The 10,157-nt window shown below is 43.8% G+C and overlaps 1 protein-coding gene across 1 annotated transcript; it reads right to left on the reverse strand.

Moving 5' to 3' along the window:
• Positions 1 to 389: 389 nt before the first annotated feature.
• rps6ka4 (ribosomal protein S6 kinase, polypeptide 4) lies at positions 390 to 9,927 on the reverse strand. Its single transcript, XM_083685221.1, has 18 exons — positions 8,938 to 9,927; positions 8,416 to 8,487; positions 8,230 to 8,297; positions 7,965 to 8,115; positions 7,638 to 7,753; positions 7,337 to 7,444; positions 7,121 to 7,201; positions 6,559 to 6,662; positions 6,053 to 6,203; positions 5,757 to 5,918; positions 5,466 to 5,591; positions 5,080 to 5,213; positions 4,767 to 4,860; positions 4,159 to 4,329; positions 3,549 to 3,740; positions 3,278 to 3,440; positions 2,968 to 3,131; positions 390 to 2,855 (listed from the first exon to the last, which is right to left on the reverse strand). Exons 1-18 carry the CDS (start codon positions 9,029 to 9,031, stop codon positions 2,640 to 2,642), a joined length of 2,367 nt encoding a protein of 788 aa, XP_083541347.1. The 5' UTR covers positions 9,032 to 9,927; the 3' UTR covers positions 390 to 2,639.
• Positions 9,928 to 10,157: the final 230 nt, after the last annotated feature.

Here is a 10,157-nt window from a genome sequence, read left to right on the forward strand (position 1 = left end):
CGTTTTGATTAATGGCACAATGACAGTCACATTATAGCCATGTTATCCATTGGTTTTCAATGGCTCATTGTGCTTGTTGGGCTTCTAATGGCAAGCACCCTACTGACCCCTGGTGGCATGACATTAATGCTGCAGGGCCTTTCAGACAGATGCATTTTCTGGACACATGTAAACATGAATAAGAAATACACAGGGCCAGTTTTACAGACCAGATTAAGACTACTCCTGGAGTAAATACCACTTTCAATGGAGATCCTTCATTGGACATTACAGCAGTCGGTATAATTCTGGATCGAGGAAACCAGCCACAATCTTATTCCCTCGGGCACTGTATGATGATGTATGTCGATGATGTTGTGCGTGATGTTTAAAACCAAAACAGCTTGACAGTAGATGTAAAGTAATATTTATTTTACTCCAGATTTTAAGTGTTCTTGATGCAAAACAAAGTATTACAAGTCGTGACATTGCATCTCAATATCATGATATTCTTTAAAAAAAAGAAAAAGAAAAGAAATATCTTTTGGCAAAAATGACAGCAATACATTACATGGGCAGTTCATTTAAAAGTATCACAATAAAATACTACACACAACATCAAGTGAAATGAAAATACAAACAAGAGCAACAGTAACAAAAGCACAGTTCCCGACATGAAATAATGTTTATAATGACTAATAAAAGATCAATTTACTACAGTAACTTGCAATAACACTAACTGGAGACAAAAGAAACAAGGTACATCCAATCCCCAGTCACTCACACACACTAACGAGCACTCACACACACAAAAACACTAACCAACACTCACACACACTAACCAGCACACACACTTTACAGCCATACATACAAACACAAAAAAGTCAGGAAACCATTACCACAGCATTATTTATAAAAAAATAAAATAAAAAAAACATTAAAAACCCATGAAATGTAATAAATACTAGAAATAAGCATTATGTTTAAAGCTAAAATGTGCATCACTGATTAAATGACTACATTTGTGCGATATCAAGGTACAAATCAAACCAACAAATCAATAAAAGTCTGGTATAAAGGTGATTTGTAAATGATCAGTGTGACTGACAATCAATGATCCTAAAATGTCTCCAAAAAACACACAAACTTCTTTATGTAGGATGTCAATACATGCAGGTATGATTCATGTTTTGATTTGGCCCTCTGAGCAACATACTGAGAACAACATACTGAGCAACATACTGAGAACAACATACTGAAAAGTCAATCTGCTCATAAGAATGTATTGACCCCATGAGCCAAAGGGCTTGTTATCTTTGTACAGGATTCTATGACATCAATTCAATTTCAGCATGTCTCTACCATGATCAAAGGTTCTGCTCAATCTTTACACAACAATGTACAGAACAATAGATGCCATCATTGAACTTTCATATGAACTTCAGAGAACCAGTGCTTAAACAAAGACGCTCTCCAGATTCTCAAATAACGCTGACATTGATAAGGAATGACACTACGGTTCCTGTTAATTGGCAGTGTGTAATTACAAGGAGTAAGTCTCGTCTGCTGAATGCCAAATTGGCCCTTAGCCCCCTAGCCCCTAGCCACTGCTGTAGATCTGACAGGATTGGAGAGGTGTGAGCAAGATGGGAAAGATGTCACCTAGTCTACCAGAAGGCAAGGTGGAGCAATTGCAATCTTCATTTTCCCTATCCAATCCACTCAGATCTACAGGCATGTGAAGGGGGTAGCTGGGTTAGGGGTCTGCATGGAATTCAGCCAAGGACTGGGTGGGGACCATCGCTCAGGGTCACATGCACTTTAACAGCTATCCGCAGTGGCCCCGCTCACTCTTAACCCTATCTTTAGTGATAGTGACAGACTCAACATAGTTCCAACCACTGCCCCCTTGTTTGCCATGTGATGAGTGCTGTATATCCACAAGTGCTCTGGTGTGAAGGTCATTACCTCACTGACTGTGCATATGGCTTGTGCTCACTCATGGCTTCTAATTTCCCTTTACCCCTTTAAACCATGCTCTCTCTGCGACCAGGTTCCTCCCCACCAGGTACAGAGAACATGCAAATGCACCAGGATCTCACCCCCACTGCGTGCTTACCACCCAAGTACAATTATTAAAAAATATGTATTACGTATAAATACTCTTAAAGCCATAGACTTCTATTACCTACCATGTTGAGACATCCTCTTAGATCAGTTCTTAGAAACACTAGTCTAAGTCTTAGATTTATTCTTACATGTTAGTTTCTTGGACAAAACTAGAGCAGTTGTAGATCACTGCAGTGCACTGCAGATGGTATAAATACATGGAGATAAAGTCATTGCATCACTGTGATAATGCAAAATGCAATACGACACTTGTCTTTCAAAGAAAACAGTGATGTAAAGCCATTGCTGCCGTTTTGTTTTGTTTTAAACGTTGAACTTGTATTTTATTTTGTTCATAAATAAGCTCTTTGTAGGCTATATGACTTTGGACACTGGGGGAGATATAACTTCAATTCAAGTTGATCTCTGGTCTTCCAGAGAACAGGTTTCCCAATCTGTCTCAACTGAATTAACATGTGCTTTCTTCTCCTCCCTCTCCTCCTCCCTCTCCTCCTCCTCCTCCTCCCGCCCCCCACCTCCATACTCCCCCGCTAGCTCTCCTTTGGGGTCACAGTTTGGTGTGGTGGCTGTGTTTTGGGGTTTTTCACAGATGCAACTGAGGAAGAGGAGGAGGAAGAGGAGGAGGAAGAGGAGCTCCGTCGGGTCTCCACACCTGTACTTGTCATCTTCAGCTTGCGTCGTTTTGCGAGGGGGGCGTTGTCGACACTCTTCAGAAAGAAGCCCTCCCTCTTTCCCCTGTTGAAGGCCTGATGTACAGAGAGCAGGAAAAAAAAATCAATAAAAAAAAAAAAAAAAAAAAAATATTTTACTCAGTCGTCGGTTTTGAGGTTAAAGAAGACGGGTTAGAAATACCATTACCTTGTATGTGGCATTGACGTAGGTGCGGACGGTGGGACCACTGGACTCCAGCACATCTGGGGTGCAGAGGGGGGTGGAGGAAATGGACACCCCGCCCTGCAGCCAGCTGTTCTCCTTCAGATCTGACAGCTTCAGCCGCCTCTCTGGATCCACTGTTAGCAACCCTGTGAACATACAAAACGACCAAGTTGATGGTCTCAATAAGTGGATATGAGAGGTGGGGAAGGGAGACGCATCCATGCACCATTTCAATCCCTCAACTAGCTGAGGGGTAAATAACCCAAGTTCAAGTTCTTCTGGTATTCCATACCTTTCACAAGCTCTTTGGCCTCCTCGGACACACCCTTCCAGGCCTCTCCAGCCACTGAGAAGTCCCCCTCCTTAATCTTGTGCATGATGTCAGCAGCATAAGATGAGGTCATCCCCCCCTGCTGCTCACTCTGAAAGGGCACCTGTCCTGACAGCATGGTGTACTGGCAAGGAAATACACACACACACCTCATCATCATTAATATCATTAGGATCAGGACTGTCAGTAATAACACATTAGGAAATGCAGTCAGCTGATGTGGTTAAAGTACCAGGATGACCCCGAGGCTCCACAGGTCGCAGGCTTGGTCGTATCCAGTGCTGTGGAAGAGCTCAGGGGCTGCGTACTGCAGCGTGAAGCACGGAGTCTGCAGGGGGGCACTGCCCGCAGGGCACAGACGGGCAAAACCAAAATCTATCACCTTCAGTGCAGAGTCTTCCCCTTCATCTGCAAAAAGCACGTTCTGGCAGGCGGAGGGAAAACAGCGTGAGTGTGCAGTGAACAGGCAACTCAGTAAACAATAGGCGCACTCACTGGAACACATCCAACATTCAAATTAATTTGACATCAAGGGCCCCAATTTGATTCAGCAAATAGTGCTGAGCAGAGCAAAACGTTACCTTACAACTCAGAATACTCTACAGCATGATTTTTATTGTAGCTTGATTTTTAACGGTTTTGAGAAAACGAGTTTTGGGTTTTTATAAACAATCTGAAAATGCATTGCATATCATGGATCAATTAGAAACATTAAGGTAAAGATGGCCAACTTTGCCCCAATCATTTAACGCATTTTTGCACTATTATACAGTATCATGCCAATTAACTTTGCTATAAGGTTTTTTATTGGGACTCTCAGTCAGTCCAGTGTCGAGGCACACCTCTGGTTTGAGGTCCCTGTGCACCACTCCGGCTTCGTGCATGAAGCCAACAGCTGACACCAGGCTCTTCAGTAGCTGGCTAGCCTCCGCCTCCCCAAACAGCTTCTTCCTCTTGATCCTCTCCAGCAGCTCCCCCCCACGCAACAACTCCATCACCAGATACGTGTGGTACTGAGAGAGAGAGAGAGAGAGACAGAAAGAGAGAGACAACAGTGAGAGAGAGTGAAAGCAGGGGAGAGAGGGGGGGGGGGGAGTGAGAAATTATATAGAGAGAGAAAGAGAGGAAAGAGAGAGACAGAGAGGGAGAGAGCAAAGAAGAGAGATGTAGGAGAGGGTGGGGAGTGAAAGAGGTTCAGGCTGTATATGTGATGAGAAAATTGTTTATTGCGCATGGTTGCTTAAGTTCCCCACTCCATTCAATCTCCATTCCAAATGTCAAACATTATTGAGATTCAAGTCACTGCAAGCTTGTTAAAATAGCAAGTAGAGAGAGAGAGAGAGAGAGAGAGAGAGAGAGATAGATAGAGATAGAGAGAGAGAAAACGTCTGAGTGCGGAGGCAGTGCTGGCAGGTGTGTACATCTATGCATTTCTTTTATCTTTCTGTACCTGATCAGTGTAGACTTCATGCAGTTTGACAATGTTGGGGTGGGCCTCACACTGCCTCAGAGCAGCAATCTCCCTCTGAGTGTTTACTTCCATTCTAGCACAGGCAAAAGAGAGACGTTCAAGGACAAGTCCGACACAGAAGGTCAACGAAGCACTTCGGTGCACTATGCCTATCAAATGAGCAAAGCCTTAACAGCACTAAAATATGTTAAAACATGGGAAAACCGTGAGCGGTGTAATTAATCACACTGATTTATCGATGGACACGTTGCGTTACTGCGTGACAGAGCACAAGTGCCACGCCCCGGCTAACCTGCGGCTGATGATCTTGACGGCGTAATCGTGGCCGCTCTGCAGGTGTCTGCATCTCCTGCACACAGAGAAGCTGCCCTCTCCCAGCGGCGCCCCCTGCAGGCACAACTCATACTGCTGGAAGAACTGGGAGTCCTGCCGAGCAGACCGGAAAGGGAAGTCAAGTCATTCAGTCAGTAGTCCAAACTGTCATGTACAGGAAACGACTCAAGTGTGTCACAATGTGTTTCCATGGCTGTGTATAGGGTTGAATGGACATTTACTACAGCAGTTAAAGAGTTGAGGTCAACCAGAATGTTATACTACACATAGGAACTGCAACAAAGAGCCCCTAGAGGGATGTCTACCTCACTGCCTACATCTACTGCACTGTAAGGACTTCAATACCTCTAACATAGCACTGCGACGGACAGTGGCCGAGCCTGGTCGATCCGCACCCATCTGGGCCTCCATGAAGTCCCCCATGACCACGTTTTTGTTGAATAGGATGGAAGGAGCAACAAAGGAGTAGCCCTGGAATGGAATTACATTGGGTTGCCAATTGAGTATGACTTATGTAGGGTATACTCTGGGGTAAGCACAGAAAGTAAGTAAGTAAGTAAGTAAGTAAGTAAGTGTGTGTGTGTGTGTGTGTGTGTGTGTGTGTGTGTGTGGTGTAGTGCAGAGTGTGAGGAGCACCTGGAACAGCCGGTCAGTGCTGGGTGGGGTGCTGGCTGGTGAGTAGACGGGATCCATGCCAGTGAACTCCTCAGCAAAGTTCCCTGTATCAAGCTCACTCCTGAGCTCTGGCTTGAACGGGCTCACCACCTTCTTCTCAGCTAGGTCTGACCAGCTGAGTCCCTGAGGTGGAAGAGCAAAGAGTTGAGAGCAGTGAGGTGAGTGGGGAGAGACAGAGTGTGTGTGTGTGTGTGTGTGAGTGTGTGTGTGTGTGATGTGCACAACAGAGAGAGAGACACAAGAGAGATGAAAAGCACCTTGAAGAAGGGATGTCCCTTGATGTCTTCCGCCCCTCGTGGTCCAGAGCCCAGTCTTTTATGGGGGTCTTTTACCAGAAGCTTCTTCAGAAGGTCCTGAGCCACGGGTCCGATCATAGAGGGGAAAGGGGGATCACAGCGCAAGATCCGTCTAAGAGGATAAATAGAAAGAGAGGGTAAGAGGGAATAGAGGAATAGTTGCACACACTGTGTGAACTTAGCGCCCGTTACACAGCAACCATTATGGTCATAAGGAACATGACTGGAAAGCATTATCTGAACTTTAGATTAGGCTGTGGGCGTTATGTTACACAAAGGGCATAGCAAAACAAATGTATTATAATGTTATTATACACGTTAGTGTATTCTGGCAGCTAGATGAAAGAGCTGCCATATCGACTGATGAAAGAATGGTAAGGAAACAGAGTGTGTGTGTGTGTGTGTGTGTGTGTGTGTGTGTGTGTGTGTGTGTGTGTGTGTGTGTAGGCAAAGACAACAGCACTTACTTAGACACTTCACTCTGGGAGTTCCTCTCCCCCTCCAGGGTGAATGGTGATGCCCCCGTCAGCAACTCAAACATCAGGATCCCAAGACTCCACCAATCAACCGACTGAAGAGGGCAGGAGGGAGGTGAAAGGAGGGAAGAACATAAGGAAGAGCAAAATAGTGTTCTATGTTCTGGAGTTATTTAAACGTCAAATAAAATCATATAACCCATACACATAGTTGGATGGAACATAGCAAAAACATTTGGTGACGTGAACTTGCTTTCTGATATTAAAAAGACAACATACATATTTGTGTCAAAGGGGCAATCTGGGATTGCTACATACATTTTTGGGCTTCTAAATTAATGATATATAGCCATTGATTCTTGAAGAATATAACTTATGTATGCCTCATGAGCTTATTTCAATCATCATTTTGATCTCATTGATGGTCAGTCCTTTCATCCACAGCTCCGTCAATGACTTTGGGAGTGGTTACATTTCTCTAAAGTGGCGGGGTGACCGCTTTGATGTTGTTTGAATCCCAGATTGCCCCTTTAAACATCTGTAAGCACCATACCTTGCCATGGCCAGACTTCCCCCGAATGATCTCTGGAGCCATGTACTCTATGGTGCCACAGAAGGAGTATGTCCTTTCTTTCTGTAGGAGAAAAAAATCAAATTGGCACACGTACAGTAACTGTAATGACAAAGATATGCACCTGCATGTACGCATGTGCGCCAACACAAACTTATGCCGCAACAAACAGGTCTTCATTATTGTGTCTTTGCATACCTCCTCATGCAGGAACTCTTTGCTAAGCCCAAAATCTGTTAGCACCACATGTCCATCGCTGTCCAGCAGGATGTTTTCTAATTTGATGTCCCGGTACACAATACCCAGCTGCACAAGACAAAGTGATGCCAGTAATTAATTTAAACCTCAGAAACATTTGACCCTGCTTGAAAATTAGAAACAAAGCTGAATGCTGGTGATTTATGGGGTGAATTAAGTGAGATGCATGTCAGGCAGTGAAATCAACAGGTTTACTAGATAGTGTTGTTGAGAGGACAGAGACGGATGTTCAGGGGCCCACCTTGTGAAGGTGCTCCAGGGCCAGGATAATCTCCCCGATGTAGATCTGCACTTCTTCCTCATTGAAGTGATCCCGCTGGTACAGGTGTGTGAACATCTCCCCTCCACTCACATAGTCTACCCACACACACACACACACACACACACACACACACACACACACACACACACACACACACACACACACACACACACACACACACACACACACACACTTGAATAGACAAACAAACAAGCATCTAGACAGAAACATACAGTATAGACACATACATCACTTCAAGGTCATAGCTGATGAGCTCCATGTATGGGTCTATGACCCATGGCTCACCCAGGATGAGATGTAGCTTGGTGTGGGTCTGGAAAGCGTAGTGTAGAGTGACTAGGAAAGGTGACTGGCGGATGTGCTCCAACACCTGTCTCTCTGTGCGTGTATGCTCGGCTGTTTTTGCCTTCTGAACGATAGCTGCTTTCTTCAGCACCTGGGACATTACGATGAACAGTCAGCCCTCATAATTCAGTGAGTCCTTACGACACCAGATAATGACGATTCTTGTATTGTCTTTGGAAAAATGGCACAGACCAAAAATACTCACCTTCATTGCATACAGCTTCCCTTCATCATGACCACTGTTTTTTCTGACCAAAAACACTTTCCCATAGGCTAGACAGAGAGGAAACCATAATAACAAACATTTCATCAAATTCTAACAATGTTCTACAAATAATTGTCATCCAGGCCTCCAGCCCCATGATCCCCTGATCAATACAGTTCACCTCACCTCCTGTGCCCAAAACTTTGAGAAGCTCAAAGTTCTCCATGCCCACTCGCTCTGTATGGCCTGTGAGGTTTGCTGTTGGTGGGAGACAGTGAGCAAAGTACAGTATCAGCAGGAGTGCATAACACACACTTAAACACACAAAGACATTCACATTGAAGTTACACAGCAGAGCACAGTAAAGGTGTAATACTTTTGTGACACCACAGTGAACATGAGTGCCGGAGTTCCTAGTGACACCCAACACCCACCAAAATATAGTACATCAATCTGAAATTTAGGACAATTGAACAAATATATGATCTACAAAGTATTACAGGAATTCCAAACAGCTTAGTACATGATAAGAGTTGTTTTTTATATATATTTATATAAGAGAGACATCATGTCATATGATAGACAGCTAGGCCTAATGTAAATACAACTGGATTACAGAGGGGCATAATGTATTCACATGCTATAGCATATCAAAGACCCTTGTGAATTCAAGTAGTAAAACAACGCATCACTTTGATGGTTACCTACCATTTGTAATCTCATGTTTGACCGTGCAGGCTTTCCTCCGGACCCCAGTATCTGAGTCCTCACTACTACTACTATCCGAGCCTTCCCCAGACATGGTGTCAAAATACTTCCACTCCTCTTCCAAACCAATAAATCGATGTATCTTCAGTTCGTGTATGTAACTATAAACTCTCTTTGGTGTATAATATGAGTTTTCGATTAGGGAGTATTTGCATGAATGGTGAACATGGTTGTGCTGTTTTGTTTTCTAAACAATAACATTGCAGCACTAAATCCCCTCGACATCCTGCTGTTCCGCCTAATCTTCTGCTTTTTGCTCCAGCAGGGCGGCAATAATAATCGTCCGAATCAGAAATTAAATCACCAATGCTTGTAGACCAGCTACTATGAAGTATAATACTATCAGTTACAAATCGGCGCCAATCTTACTAGCTAACACTGTAAAAACAAATATTTAGTTAGCGTAAGGTTGTAATTGTATTCGCCATTCGCCGGATGTTATCCCATACCTACTACTAGACGCCGCTTGATCTGTGTGGCGAACTGGATACAAATGTAGCGCTGAACTGACCAGACTGCGTAAGCTAGTTACTTTGTAGCAAGATCGGCCTATCTCTGGTATATGTCTAACTAGCTAAATGTGGAAGCCCACTGTTGGTAGCTTGGTACTGACTACAACAAGACCTTCTAGTAACAGAGCTTGATATGCTTTGTTTACCTTACTGCAGCTAACCGTTTGACAAAATACAACGATTACGAAGCTATGCAAGCTCGCTAACTTTGCAGCTAGCTAGCTAATTTAGTAGCTAACTGACAACCTATCCTGTCAGACTACCTGTCATCATAAGTAAGTCAACTGTTGCTGGCATGTTGAGCAATGCTATTTTATCCCGTTTCTTCCGGATTGGATAATGTGGATGACTCACGTTCAAGATATACGCCTCATATTTTATGAGTCCAAACAATGTATAAAAGTACTGCTAGCTAGTGGTGAGATCAGAGGCATTGAGAGTAGACAGGTTAAGTTCTCCGTACGGAAGCCGCGATGTCACAGTTTTCAGACCACTTTGGAGAGGACCTCCAAAGACCTGTTGGTAGATGTCCTAGTTTCAGGGTCTTGACACTTTCTTTTGTCTATACTGCTGAAAAGGTTGAAGGTTATGATTTAGATACACTTGACTGTTGATAATAACGTTATTGATGATGATTATCATCATAAT

Source organism: Argentina silus, assembly GCF_951799395.1.
Source record: "Argentina silus genome assembly, chromosome: 2".
NCBI lineage: Eukaryota > Metazoa > Chordata > Actinopteri > Argentiniformes > Argentinidae > Argentina > Argentina silus.